The 16,050-nt window shown below is 41.1% G+C and overlaps 1 protein-coding gene across 15 annotated transcripts in view; it reads right to left on the reverse strand.

Annotated features, from left to right (window-relative positions):
• Positions 1-16,050, reverse strand: part of DYM (dymeclin) — a 121,880-nt gene that overhangs the window by 53,540 nt on the left and 52,290 nt on the right. For all 15 annotated transcript variants that reach the window (XR_014939514.1, XR_014939515.1, XM_085529306.1 and 12 more), the window contains 4 exons: positions 15,175-15,353; positions 9,662-9,787; positions 5,545-5,658; positions 4,127-4,221 (listed from right to left, as the gene is read on the reverse strand). Coding sequence is in view for 13 of the 15 variants with exons in the window: in XM_085529306.1 (XP_085385432.1) it covers positions 4,127-4,221; positions 5,545-5,658; positions 9,662-9,787; positions 15,175-15,353 (514 nt within the window). In the remaining 2 variants the exon portion in view is untranslated. The remainder of the gene's footprint in view (positions 1-4,126; positions 4,222-5,544; positions 5,659-9,661; positions 9,788-15,174; positions 15,354-16,050) is intronic.

Below are 16,050 nucleotides of genomic sequence, written 5' to 3' on the forward strand. Positions count from 1 at the left end.
GACGCATTCATCTTCCTACCTGGGAGCAAGCTGGGGAGTTTCGAGCCAGCAATTATGTCTCATTATTGCCAACATTAAGAAGTTTGATGAAGAGGTTGGTAAATTCTAATTTCGTCACTTCTGAACATTACTAATTTCAGAGTTTTTGGTTTAATTTGGCCCCTGGATCAGCAGGTCAGATCACACATGTCCTGCTGTTGCAAAGTGCTTTGCCTTCGTTGCAGAAGGGCTGCCTGAAGAAGCAGTGCCTGTCCAACCCAAAGTCTGCTGCTTCTATGCAGAGATCCTGCCCGAAGAAAGGGCAGATTTGGAGTAAAGATAAAGCAACACAAACAAGCAAAGCAAAAACAAACAAACAAAAACCACACAACCCCAACCTCCAAACCCACATCAATGCAACTCGCTGCTAAGGAATCAACCACAGAATGAAACTCTTCGGATAGTACTTCTTTTTTTCTTTGCTTTAGAAATCAAGTTGTGAAGTCAAGAGTGACTTCAATTTTCCCCCAAAGCCATAAAGACTGACAGCAGACCTGATTACCAAACACAATGCAAACTCATCACCATTCTGCCAAACACAAGACATGAAAAATGATTTTCTCCTTGTCTCTAATTTATAAAAACAGCAACTGATGATTTAGGGGAAAGCACAGGCAAGTAACACACTCTCTTTAGAGCAATATAATGTGACAGTTGACAATGCAACCAACTAATCTGATTGCATACAGCCTATAAAAAGGTGGGCGTAAGGAATACTCACTGAGAGGTCTAGCACTCTATCAAATTATTTCAGGAATATCACAAAGCTGTGTCATGCCATGAAGATTATAGAATCATAGACTCATAGAATGGCCTGGGTTGAAAAGGACCACAATGATCATCTGGTTTCAACCCCCCTGCTGTGTGCAGGGTCACCAACCAGCAGACCAGGCTGCCCAGAGCCACATCCAGCCTGGCCTTGAATGCCTGCAGGGATGGGGCATCCACAGCCTCCTTGGGCAACCTGTCCTTCACTGACCTGATTCTGGAGCAATATCTACCACATCTCCAGGATGGTCAAAGAGATAAGAGCACACAACGGATAAAACTGTGCCATCTTTTGATACTTCTTTTAATTTCCTGAAGTTGTCCAATGGAGACAAGTTGACAAACCACTCATGTGGCTGACACAGCCCTGTGTGTAAATGGCTGTTGTGAGAGGGTGAGAAAAAAGGGAAAACGAGCCCCATAAACTCATTTAATGCTTAATGTGCATGCCTAATTAGTGAGGTGTATGGCAGCCTCTAGTGGTCCTGCATAGAAACCTCTACGCTTGCAAAGAAAGCAACAAACATTCCTACAGATGAAGCCATAGAGACATAGGAAAAACGTTCAGCTGACATCACCAGTCTCACAAACATCAGCACTTTGCAGCCAGGATAGATGCGGTGCAGCACAACATCCTTGGCACTGTGCTGATAAAACACCTCTGTGTAATTAACAACAGATCAGTGCTAACAGTGGGCACAGAGGAAGGATTTCAGTGTATAACACAAAGTCGTGGCAATCTATAGGGAAGGACATTCAACCTGAAATGAATGCTGCCCTGCTTCTTGTCATAAAGCATCTCTGACATCTGTTTTTCTTTCCAGCACATGCTGGTGATAAATTCACACCAATCTGTCCATTCCCATGCCTGCTGGAATGTGAGACAAATTACCCAACATTACAGAGCACGCTGCATTGAGTATTCTCCACTCCTTCCTTCAGAAAAGTCATCTTCAGAATTTAAAACAACTGCAAATTCTGCTCAGAACAGGATTAGGATAAAGCCTGCATGGAGATGGAATTACTTCTCACATGAAGAATGGAACCACTAGAGCAGCTAGTGAGGCTCCAATGATGACTGCCCATTCATTTATATTGCTACACAGATTTTAAGTTAAGTGTTATATCCTAAAATACATATATCCCTAAACACCTGATGATAAAGTACTCTTCATAGGTTTTTCCTTCACAGAAAGACCTTTTTAATCCAGGATGCTGTGTTTTATTCCCTTAGAGATGTTTACACTCTGATGATAGAACCAGAACAACAGTCTAAAGTATAGTCTGCTTTGGGATCATAGAGCAGGTTGGGTCCTTCAGTGTTGGCTACATTTAATAGTAGTGACTCAGTACCAAATAAGAAAGGACTCTCTAGAGGTCCCTTATAATTCTGTGATTCTGTAGGGTAGGAAAAGGAAGAATATATGCCTCAAAACAGTCATCTTTAATAAAATGTATGCTTTGATAAATACTTATTCCTATTGCTTTTAGTGTTTTTGTGGAAGGTTCTTTAGATTTACAAGCAATCAATCACAATTATTGTGACAAACTAGATCACAATCTTGGTGGCCATTTTTTGCCTGTTTTCCAGACATACAGCTTTCTAATTGCAGAATAAGATTTTGAGTAACTGATTTGAAAACTGAGGAAGAAAAGAATCAAATGTAATCCCTATTCCTCCTCTTCTTATTCTGGTTCTGTTTCAAATTTAATCTCCTTCATTCCAGTTTCTACTGCATGATAATATGGAACATCCAGCTACAGAAAGACAGGAGTTTAAAAACAATTGTGTGGCATATCTTTGAACTATGTAATAGTGTTATACTGCACATGATATATACCACATTGCCTTCCTAGCTTCTTTCTTCAGTTGATGAGAATATCCACTTTCTGTACCTATCCTTATATTACTCCATCATTATTTCCAGAACAATACAGCCAATCCTGCTGGCAGCCAGCAGCTGCTGTGTCGGACAACAACACCAGAACTGAATCTTCCATACAAACTTTAGCACAATTCCTTCACAAGCAGCAATGCTGCAGCCATATTTCAGCATGTTTAGACAGATGATGAACAGGACACACCAACTTCACGGCAGGTTGTTGAAATGTTGCATATGAGGAGTGCAAGAGAACTTCATCAGGTTCCACATCCTTCCTGGGGTCGTGGACAGGTGTCAAACATCAAGGTCAGCGTGCCCCAAAGACGTATTGAGAAGTGGTTCAAAGTGCATGGGAAGAGCTATGATTTCAGAGCTTGCAAGTGCTTGGAAAGTTCAAATTCCACCCTTCAGATTTGAGAAATGAGGAGTGCAGGTATGTAGGGTGATGTCTGAGATATATAGGAGGAAAATAGCCCAAGTCCACGTTCTGAACACCCACTGTCACAGGATTTTAGAAGGATGTGTGTGTCAAACAAAGAAAAGATGTTGGAAGCATTCACACTGACGAGCAGTTGATACTTTCACAAACAAGCATTTCATAAAGAGAAGGGACTAGGAGTGAATTAAGTCCAAACTAGAGAGCTTTAAGAATGAGCTGTGTTTTCTGTTAACCAAGTCCTTTACAAAGCATACAGGCACGCAGTTATCATTCACTTATTTCTGGCATGCTCTCTGCACTGACAAGCACTACAGAAGTTTATTCCAGATTGCATTCATAAGGACCTTCCCAATTTCCCCTGGAGCACGGAGCAGGGCTGGCTGCCAGAATGAGCAGGATGCCCCATGTGTGATACCTCCCTTCACAAAGGGTCTGGAGCACAGCAAAAATGGGAAGAACCAACTCCAGTACCTCCCTCCCCAGCTATGGCCCTGCTCTCGAAGCAGAGCATGTGAGAGGTATCATGAAGGGTTTATTGTCCATAGTTTCAGCACAAAATAATCAACACGTTCTGTCTGACTTAATAAATAAATCTTTGATCAAATGTGCAGGAAGAAATAAAGCACGCTGCAAATCAAGTTTGCATAGCACTTGATTGCCAGCAGAATGCATTCCTATAATGTGATGCATGACTAAAAGAAGTGTAACTTACAGAAATTCGTGATAACCTTTGAGCTTTAAGGCTGCTACTGAGCTTTGTGTTATGAGAAACAAAAGCAGGAGTTACTCAGGTAGAGATACACTTATATGCATTCAGAACAGAACCAAAGAAAAAGAAAAATTAGTAGTGCTATTCTTCAGTTATTCAGTTATTATTTCAGTTATTAAGATCACCATCATTACGGCATAGAAAATTCAAGCCCTTCTGCTCTTGGGATTCAGCAAAGTTTGAAGGAGAGGTTTAAGAAGAGGTTTGCTTCAGAAGTTTCATATTTACCTGATGATTCTCTGCGCAGCGTACTGATGCAGTGAGCGGAACTGTGCTGACATATTGGCTAGGGCTGCCAGGCAGTTGGTGTGCAGGTATTTGTCCTGCCAGAAAGAAAGGAGAAAAAACAACACATCAAACTGTCCTTTTTACATACGGTGACATCTGCTGCAGGAAACCACTCAGAGGACTGACATCCATTGTTTCAAAGGCCATGGTCAAAGGCTCACATGAGAATGACAAAGTGCATACATGCAGTGATGTTTTATATGCTTTTTCTTTAGATATAAGGCTTGTAAGAGTGATCAGGGTGTAGTTACACATCTATACGAGTATGCCTACATATCCTTAGCAAATTCATTTACAAAACATCTCATGGGAAATAAATAGTGAAATACATTCTTCTTCTTCTTTATCTCTCTCCATTTTGTAGCCTTATCTTAACATTTCCTGCTTTGTATCTCAGTTCTCTACTAATTCCCTCAAAACATTCCATATGCCCTACTGTGCTACTATTATTACTTAATGTTAATATGTGATACTATTACTATACAATAGTACTACTACAACTATTATTCCGTGACACTTAACATTTCTGCACCCCTTTTAGAATTCCAGAAGCCATTTGTCCAGAGGAGCACTTAAGTGTTGGCCCTATCAAAGCCAAGGGTTTTCACAGAACCCAACTTCAGAGCCCTCAGTCAGATGGGAACCATCACTACCAATGGAATTTGGCTGCAGGCGAGTAAACACAGACTGAGCCATTGCTCAAAAGAGAAAAAAAATAAATCTTGAACCCACATATGACTTGCTGTGGTACTATTAATAACATAATATTATTCAGTATATTCAAATTTGGCAAGAATTCATACATTGTTTTGAGCCATCAGCATGACCAGCCTCTACACATCAGTGTTTAATTACACCTATAAGGGATTTATTTTCCCTACTCTGATCTAAAATATACATTTACATTTGAGTGTTACAGACTCCAGATACTATAATCAAAATGCCCTGCTGGCCCAGTGGCTGTCCTACATCATAAGAATGCTGACTATACATAGAACTGAACCGCCCGCTTCTGAGTAATGGAGTAGAGGCAAAGAACCAGTAAGCAATCACTTTTCCCCATTAGACAAAGGAATTTTTTCTTCTCAGCTGATAAACAGTTCTGTGCTTAAATTAAGAATTCAGAGAGTCCTACTCAATGAATTGAATAATACAGAAAACGTCCTACAAGGTTAGAGCCATCTAACACTGTGTTCTGCTAAGATGGTTGTTCTTCCCACTTCCTTCCCTCCTACAACTTCCAATGCCAACTCACTGCAACAGAAGGAAGAGAAATCCCACATCCTGTTTGAGACCGAAATCCTGCATTGAACTTAGAAAAGCTCACCCTGTACATAAGCACTCGAAGTAACTCTTACCCTTGTCCGCGTCATGTTGTACTGGATGGTTCTTATCACGACGAGTATCAGGAGACTCCCAAGTGAGATCTCTGTTAGGACACGCTCAGCATACCAAGTGATATTTTTCAATATCTGAAAAGAAGAAAAAAGCTGTTCAGCATCTAGGCCTGAACAAGAACACATGAAGGTCTCCGGATTCTCTTTTCCCTTCAACCAGCTGATGGCCTTGTAAATCTGGTCCGAGCTTCACACCTTCCTGTGCTTTTCACTATTGAAGTTTACCACTGCTTGAGAGCTTATTACAAGAGGAGAATTAACACAGTTCTTCTCAGAATTCTTCCCAGAATTATGAGCAACCAACTGGAGTAGCATTGTTAAGCAGATACCAAAAAAATCCTGCCTTCAAGAAATGATAAAAAATAGTAAATGAGAAATAACCTAAAAACACAGGCAAGTTCCTCTACAAACTTCTGACTGTATTCCTCCTTCTCATCCCTTATTTGGATGACTGATAAGAATGGTTGTCCTTCATCCTGTTCCATTAACCCAGTAACTTCTCCAGTTCAGCCCAGAACCTGGATCTGCTCAAACCATACTGAAGTACTTTTATATTCAGCTGGTGTATTTGCAAAGAGATGTATTTTGACAAGGAACAAACCAATGCAAAGGTGTTTTACAGAGGATTCAAAGAGAGGATGTGCTGGAGCCTACAAACAGAAAATACCCTTATCTGTGAAACCCAAATCATCAGTTATTAACACCGGCTGATGTTTCCCTGCAGTATTACACATAATGAACACATTTGAATACTGACTTGGTTTTAAAACTACTATGGAAGTTATGAATCATAGAACTGTACAAGAACTGGAAAGGAGTTATCCCATATTATTGCCAAAGTAACATTGGTCTTTACAGCCTGTAGTGAAAATCTTTATTTACTCCTGTTGTAAACGAGTCGAGCAACCCACCTTCCAGCAGGCCAGCTATCTCACAGCTGATACTTCTCAGTACTTGAAGTTATTTACCCTGGTTTTCAGTTCACCTACCTTGCCAGTTCCATCCCACCACCACTTTCTGATACGCAACCAACAGAAGATGTGCATTTACTAATTGGACCAGGCAAAGATCCAGTGAATAACCTTACAGCTGTACCAACTTGCTGCATTAAAACAAAACCAACAAATCCTAATCCTTGTGTACATGGTTACTAACCATCTTCTCCTACTGAAAAACACGTGCAGTGTGCACAGCTGAGATTTACATCGTGCAATCATTAGTTTTTAGATATCTTTCAAGCAGGATGTATAGACAGCATGCATCTTGCACAATTTATTTTCTAGTCAGCAGCCTTAGTTCTTGCAGTAAGTTTAACACATAGACAGAGTACGTTCCTTCCACCAAGCCCCATGAACTGAACAAGAGATTTTTACTGCTGTCTGTGATGCCTGATAGATCATCAGTGCTATGCCTTTATTGAAGATCCAAAAGGCACTCAAACACCATAGGAATAAAAGTTCTTGGTATTGAGAACTGAGAGTTTAGAGTTCAACTGTTCTGTGCTGCACTCCCTGAAATACACCACCTTCTGCCCTTGGATCCTAAAGATGTAGGTTCTCTTGGCTCCAAGGGATATCTTTCATTATTGGCTGGATCCTACTGACAGTAACACTAAATATTCAAGACATAATTCCATGCATGCTTTACCAAAACCCACAGTCTGTAGGTTTGAAAGCAAAACCCAAGAAGAAAAAAAACAAAAAAAATACTTCTACAGGCCTTATTCTAGACATGGATTGTAATCTCATAAAGCAAAAGCAACTGGTTCCTGAAGAATGAAATGTGAAAGTATTTCAAATTTCAAAATCATCCACATGAAAACAGTGCCACACTTGAAACAAACTCTTCGGCTTGCAAGACAAAAAACACAGAGGTTCTGATCAAATGCTCTTTTGAACACCATGCGGAAGACAGGGACCAAAAGAACAGGAACTCAATTCTCTGCATCCTGAGCACTAAGATTCTTGTTTTCCCATTGACTGGCTTGAGAACTGTTTCTTAGCAGAATAAACTTAAAAACAGTTAAGTTGTACTTTACAACATCTGATCTTTTTTATCTACAGTTTCATAAATCAGGAAAGAAAAATCACTGATGCACATCCCTTTTGGGAATTCTTGCATTTACCTCTTTACTCAGTTATTATTAATGAAAGAAATGGAGCTCTCCGTGGTTCCAGGGCCCCAACTTCATGAAGCCATGGTGGGACTGATGGTTTGGATCATGATTTCCAGCAGTTAAGACCAGAATTAATTTAAAGACAAATGCTTCAGCAGTTAAAAAGAATCTCTGTGGTTTCCTGAGCTCTCTACTAGTTTGTATAATCACAAGACGTATAAAATTGGGTTTACTAAAATTAATCTTAGAAATCAATGAATAAAGAGGGTGAAAGTAAAATAGCATGTAAGGGTATTTATAAGAACATTACACAAGATACGTAGCAGCAGAGAGAAAACCAGGTTGAACTAAAATACATCAAATTCTTCTATTTTTATTCTTCAGCCAAGAGATGCAAAAATTTCATGCTGTAGTTGTTAACATTTGAGCAGTCTTTGCAGTGAGTGAGAGTTCATTCTGCTTGTGTAACTTGATGTTCACATTTGACAACTGTACATACAGTTTCCCAGTTCCATTCACAATATTTTCTCCTTCTATGATACCCCATTGGACTTTAGGAGATGTGGAGTTACTTTTTAGGAAAGCAGGAGACTAGATACTTCCATTACACTGAACTTCCGGAATAGCAGCTCAGTCACTAGGTGACTAAGGTAAGAAAATGAATATTAAGAAATAGAGGAGAACCACTGAAAGAATTAATACTATTCCACAGCTGCCCTCAGCAGTGTCACAGTGCTTCATAGGCTTTTTATGCCCAATATTTTCATTTTCACACCTTATTCTTAAGAAGGGTGACAAAGAAGCTCACCAAGACACAAATCCAGCTCACAGCCACCCACACCAATCTGCAGAACTAGCAGACCCTTGGCACTTGGCACTGTGGCTGAAAGGATGCCACTCAGCAGGCATGTGGAGGGAGTAGTAGAGACAAAAAGCCATGGAATACAAGAGAAGCAGTCAGATTCTGAAGTAAAACAGATTGAATGAACAAGCCAGTAGAAAAAGGAAAAGGCACGGTTGAGCAAATCAGTGCAGGGTAAAAGGAACCAGATATTTTAGTAATTGAAACGGAAGTAGTAAAATAACATCCACATTACACTACAAATGCATTGGCAGTGTTAGTGGTGATGGCAAGCATAAACAGAACAAGGACATTTGATTTAAGTTCTGATTCCACAATTGGATCCTCATTAACAGCATTAGGGAAATCTTCCACTTTACTTATCCAGCAAGGAATTTTTGACAGACTGCATGTAAACCAATGAATGAAGGACAATGAGGAAACAGACTGAGGCAGGGGTGGAATTGTCTGCTGTACCCTAAGCCCTCACCAAGCTCCATTTATGACATACAGAGCTATATGAAACTCTTGACATTTCAGAACATATGTATTATTAAGGTCTGATCATTGGCACTAAGACAAAACACCAATTACCTCCCATCGAGGCTAGGAATTTACTTGAGAGCAGTTGCTTCTAGCTTTTTGCCTTTCATTGATTTTACATAACCCCAAAAGAGAGTTTCTATGTCCCAGTCAAAAAATTAAATATAATCAGTGCAGACATCTGTATCATCACAGTGCTAGAATCTGGGAACAAGAACATTATTATCCAAGGTCTTCTCCAGCACAGATTGTCAAGGCCCATCACAGAGAGTCAACATTTGGATGATATTATATGGACAACATAGAATAGATATTAATCTAGCAGGAAGACAGAAAAGAAATGCCAAGTAAGGAAGCAACTGTTTGGAAAATAAACCTCCAACTAAGACCCTCCCTCAGCTGCATCAGACTAGTTAAGCAAAGATTTTGAAGAGAAATAGAAAGAGCTTTTCTGTTTCTCTCTTCCTTCTATAGCCCCTCCAGTCCCTCACTCCACAGTCACTGCACTCTTGCAATTACAAATTAAGACTGGAGCGATTTTTAGATCTCAAGACTTATTTACCAAAGCAGCAACTCACCACTTCGTGAATGGATCGGTTGAAGCCATCATCCTCTGTGAGGATCAACAAAATGATGAGAGCCATGTAGACATGGTGTGAATTCCTTTCTTCAACGTGATACAGAATTTCAAGAATTGGCAGAACCTTTAGGGAAGGAGGAATGTGTGCATTAGATGAGTCTTACAAATAGCTGACAATAAAAAGAGGAGACTCCAAATCTCCCAACAATCAGCCCAACCTGAACAACAATCACAGTGATTTCTCCCTCTTGAAATAACCACTCCTGAACAGTGACGCATCCAGACACCTTCAGTCTTTCTAACTTGGTCTCCACAAGGAAGTCCATACAAAATTTTTCTTGTGGTGAGACACAGCATTCCAACTTCTAATAAATTACATTTCCAGCCATAGTACTTATCATAGGCTCTGAAGGCCTGAGTTCCCTTCTAGACCATGGGAAAATAAGATTTTCAGGAGTACAAACAGGGAAACAGTTGTTTCTAACTTCTTCTGCTAGCATAGCCTGGTCCGAAATAACTTTCCTCATCAAACACAGCCAGGCATATTGGAGCTGAGGTGACCCGAAATTCAGATCCCATTTTGGTGTGTGGAGATAAGCCAGACAAGAACCAGTTTGGGTTGGGTTACGACTAGCAAAGGCCTGTTTTTCCCATTTTAGACAGTGTGCAGCCAACGAGAACTGACGTTCTGTTGAGAGTTCAGCCCAAGGTCTTGCAACATTTCCACCAGGATGAACAGCTTCAGCCAAAGTCTTGCAGTAATAATGAAAACAAATCGCAACTGCAAGCATACCTGAATGCTAGGCTAAAGCTAATCCAGATGCAAACTCTGTCGTCTTACCAACTGGAAATTAGCTTTCCACTAGCTCAGTACGTGGCTTCCCCACACTGCAAAAATACCCTGGAAAAAGGAACTGGAGACAACTCCCAATTCCAAGATAGTGAATGAGATGCAGAATGGTGTCCAAGAAGATTCTAGACACCTACAGACTTCTGTTGTTCAAAACAAGTCCAGTGAAGCAGGATAAATCATGTGAAACCTATTCTGGTGCAAGGCCAGAGCGCCGAGCGCTGCATAAGCCTCTGAAGTTACCAGAATGTTCTGTTCAGTCAACAAGTCCCAAAACAGTTGGAACATATTAAACACACAACACAGTTTCTATCAAAACCTATAAGGCTTAGCTAAGTGCTGCAAGCCACAAAACCTTCTGACAGATGCTTTAGCCAGGGGCAAGGCAATACAGCAGCAAAAGTAGATAAAAAAATATTTACGCATTGCAAACTTCTTTCCTTCATATAGTCAAAGGATTCTTCCCAAACATCTCTATTCAGTTAAAACTGGAGGCAATCTTTCTGTATTAATGAGTATAGGTCCTCAAAGTATAGACTGTGTTTTCCTGGAGTACTTGTTTGGTGTGTAGCAAAACCCTTTTTCTTTGGATAGAAGAGAATCACAATATCTTGATGGTTGGAGTAGATCTCCAAGGTCCCCCAAGTCCAACCCCAACTCATCCCACCATGCCCACTGACCACATCCCCATGTGCCACATCTCCACAGCACCTCCAGGGTCAGGGACCCCCACAACTCCCTGTGCAGCTGTGCCACTGCATCACTGCTCTTTGGGAGAAGAAATTGTTCCTAATACCCAACCTGAACCTACCATTGTGAAACCTGAGGCCATTATCTTTATTCCCATTGTTGTTACCCAGGAGAAGAGGCCGATACCCACCTCATCACAACCTCCCTGCAGGGATCTACAGGGACCCTCCGCTTCTCCAGACTGAACAGTCCCACTCCCCTAAGCACTCCCCATAGAACTGTATTCCAAACCCTTCACAGCCACATCGAGAGGGGATACAAACGTCGCTCCATCAGCCCACTGCTCAAGCTACTCCCAAATGAAATATTTTAATGACCTGCATAAGCTCAACACCATTTCCAAGTCCAAGCATTATGGTGAGTCACATACAGGACGAAACAATACACAAAAGTAACGAGTGAGACAACTTCTCATGTTCTAACTACTGGACCAAACTGAAAGAGGCGAATCACAGAATCAAATGTCCAACTACCTGCCATTTCCAAGTGAAAACCAAACAAATGCATCCAGTTCATAAATCCCACCAGCACTTTTTCCTTTGTACACTGATACACTGAGGTGTACATTCCTTTAGGACAAGTTCTGAAAACAAGAAGTATTCAACAAGCTCTCAGCCATATGGTCTGATTTCTGTGTAGAGCCAAGAGTTGGACTTAATGATCCTTATGGATTATCTCCCACCACAGGACATTCTATGATTCTATAAGACACCATTTAAGTAGAAAGGATTTAAAATAGTTACAATGCAAGAAGAAATTATAATTTTAGTTACACTATAATTTTTCTAGATTTGTAACCAAAATACACTTCTACATTTTTATGGTATTGACATACATTAAATCACAAAGTTTATGTCACACATGTGCATTAAAACTCAGTATCTATCTTCTTATGCACGGGCATGTTGTAGTCAAGCATTGTGCCGATCCCATTTAGACACGCTTGGTGTGTGTCTGTACACACTAGCAATACACACCAGCAGTTGCAGTTAACAGAAAACTCCCACATCCCATTCTTCCAAACAGATGAAGGCTACATCCAGGAATAGCCATGCAAATAAGCGTTTTGCTTCTTATTTATTTGGTTCATTTTTTTGATGAAAAAATACAATGATGCAACTCCTTATTCCAAAGCTTTTGACCTTCCAGTCATACCCTCCAATGAATGATTTCTGAGTGAAACTGTAAAAAAGCATGCCACAACCACTACTTGTTCTGCAGGCCCTTTAATTCAGAATCATTTGACTATCATTACTGGATTACTACTAATGCTGTTCCATGAGGAGCAGCTTTTAACCAGCAAGACACAGCCACCACTAACCCCTCTTAATCCCCCAAGCAAAGGGCAGGTAAAAGCAGACACTTGAAGCTGTACGTGTTCCTGCCAACAAGAAAAGGCTCAACATTCTCCCATCCACAAACCATGCTACTCTGCTTATGAAGAAATGAGCTAATTGCCCCCTATTTCATCAGTGTCACCATTTCCTGGAGAATCTTTGCAAATACTTTTAACAATGTGGGTGATTTCCAGACACAAACATCTCTAATAGCAAGTATTTCATGGAATTATGTGCACTGACATGCTATAAGTTATGGAAGACACACAAATGTTCTATTACATTCTACCAAACAGACTACAAGAGGAAAGAAGATACATTGCACAAGATAGAGAGAAAACAAAGGTATTTTCACAAAAATGACAGAGGCAGATTCACATGGCAGTCAAGAAACAAGCTGAAACAATTTACTATACCAGTTAGAAACAACTGACTCAACTTACAAATTAAACTGATGTTTCAGAAATGCAAACATATCTTAAAAATCCTAGGAAATGCCAGAGAACATCTGTTAGTGATGCTTCCTCAGTGCCAAGCCCAGAAAGAATTGTACAAAGAAAAAGAGGAGAAAGACATCACACACTGTGAGGCATTGAAGGAAGTGCAACAGCACAAACCCCCAGATCCCTCAAATTTAGATGAGAGTTCAGCTGAACACTGACCGGATCTCTCGTATCACAGCCCTGTGCACTTCACCCACTGGTTTGTGCCTGATAACACCATGGTCCTCCAAGAAGTCATCCAACCTTGGCTCAAGGGGATCACTGCTTTGTCAGCAACTTTCACCTCTGAATTAGTTTGTTTTCCTCCCATCTTTCTATGCTGTGGGATTCACCTTCCAGGCTTCGTCCTTACCGTGCCTCCCAGCAGGCTGAGTCCTTCCTGGACAACATTTTCCCTGTAAAGACACTGATGCATCCACACAGTGCTCAGACAGCTTTCTGGCTAACACAGCACAGCTCTCTTTCTGAGTACCCCACAGCAAGCCCTCACAGTTCTGCTGGTTTGTGTCTGGGTGTGTGGGGTTGTTTTTTTTAAGCAAAAAACTGTTTCTGTGCACTCTCTCCATCTTCCAATAGCCTGTGATTATTTCATGGAGTGTGGCAGCAAGGAGCCTTACCGTAGCCATATACGGAAGCAGCCCCGCACTCCTGCCCCTTCGTCTAATTTACAAAATGAGGGTTGTAACTGGGAGACCATAGATTTGCTGTCCATTAACTCCTCGCTCCCATCCCTCTTTGTGCCTGGCTCAGCACATCCTATAAAGCAGCTGAGACTGCTCTTCTTCGCTGCCTGCTGCAGCTCATCCCTACATACAAGCCCAATGAAAACAAGAAGATCACAAGAAGATGTCAGCAGTGTATTAGCAATGACAAGTAAAAGCACCAGGATGAACCAAGGGTTAAATAAATGAAGGACAGGATATCTTGAGACAGAGCAATCAGCCTCATATTTTGGTACTAAAAACCATGGACATTGTTCACATTACAGTAATGCTTTCTAGCAGAGATGACAACACTGAGAAGTGTTTAAAATTGATGGATATTTCTGTGGTTTTCTCATTTTTGGAGATGGGAAGGAAACAAAGCTGATAACATACGATGACATCCCACATGGCAGAGAGTCTGCGTCCCTGCATCCCAGCTGTTGTAATGCATGGATCTCATGTATCTTCTTGAAGCTTTAAAATATATCAAATATAAAACAGTGCTTACACCTAAACTTTGTTTCTCTAACAATAAACTGATAAGCTTAGCCACTGTGAAACCCATCATACCACATACCAATAGCACAGGACACCAAATATTCTTCACAGGATTTATACAAAGTGACTGAAGTCACACCTAAACAATGTGCAGCACACTACAGAGGAGTTCAGTTTCAAATCATCAATTCAATATCAACCATCCTGTCCTGAGTTTACCAATAGCAGCCTCTAACAACTCTGATTTTAGTGGCAGAACTTGGACTCAGCCCAAACCCATTCCATATCTGCCATCAAACAGGCACAGGATACAATTATCTGGCAGGACTTCAAATACTGTAATGGAAAAGGTTCTCTATTCTGTTACCTATTCCCCCAGACAGCCATTATCTTATTAGAGGAATGCTTTTTAATAAGTAAGATTTGTTGAAGTGGTTTGTGACATTACTAAGTGCACCAGGAAGCATCAGCTAATTTATAACCTACAAGAACTGCACCAGGTGTCTGTTACATCAGCTGTGAAGCACAATCCTATTGAAGCAGCTAAGAAGTTGCACTTCCATAAAGTCTGCTAGGTATTCCTTGAGGAGTTTCAGCTTTAGGTTAATCGTGCGAGCCATCTGGCCCGTCAAACATGTCACAGTTCATTTTGCTAACTATTATCCACATATACACATGATAAATTCATGCAATTTTTGTCCTGAACATCTGAAAAGCAAGTTAACACAATATGATCTGCCAGTGGTGTGAGCAGGCTGCTCAGAGAGAAGTGCAGTCCCCATCCTTGCAGGTAGTGTGATGTGGTATAGAACTGGCACTAAGGGACATGGTTGGTGATGGGACCTCAGGGTGTGCAGAACAGTACTTACAAGGTTCTCTATGTCTGTCCGTGCCAACACGTATGTCCGTACGTTGCCATTCTGGTGCAGAAGCATGTAGAGCAGAAGGGTTGCTTGATCAGACTTCTGCTGCTCACACAAAGCCGTGTACAAGCTGTTAAAATTAATCTGGAAAACGTGGGGATGTGATGACGAGAAAGCGCTGCTGTCTGAAACAGGAAAATACAAAATAATCCTTAGCAAATACATTGGCCATCTGGATAGCTTTTAATTTTTTAAACCTCTGGATGGAGTATTGTATGCGGGCACCACAAAAAGGAGGTAACCAAAAGCATCCACGAGTCTTACAACCTTACATGGTGCTGATGAAGCCTCCTTCCATACACTTAACAACCCAGACTAGCAGCACTTTATGCATGCTCACAATATGAGTTATGGCAGAGATGAAAGTGAGAACAGAACAGATTTCTGCTCAGAGAACCTTTTCTCCTGAAGTTTTACCAGCTTCAACAAAATCTTCCGACACACGTCTCTAAACTCTAGGAATTTCCAGAGGAAATGGAAGAAGCAAGCACGACAGTCAGTGCACAGCATGCCAAGTGCCCGCTTCTCATCCTTGCTCAGCCTCCCCATGTCAGACTGTGCCCTCACCTGTTTCACAAAACACCTCTGAGAGTGCAGAGCTTGTTCCACTGAAGCAGAAGAACATTTCTCAACTCTCAAAAACCTCTACGGAAACTGCCCAGTTCTGCCCAAAGAACCATTCCAAACAGGCAGCATCCGTGGTGGACACATGGAGGCGGATGAGATTGCCTTTGGGAGCTGAATTACTTATTTCTGTGTCTTGGCAACTGGACACAAGGGCTATCCTTACTGAGCACATCAACAAGCTCACCATATGGAAAA

Source organism: Coturnix japonica, chromosome Z, assembly GCF_054131305.1.
Source record: "Coturnix japonica strain WE chromosome Z, WE-NBRP24, whole genome shotgun sequence".
Classification (NCBI taxonomy): domain Eukaryota; kingdom Metazoa; phylum Chordata; class Aves; order Galliformes; family Phasianidae; genus Coturnix; species Coturnix japonica.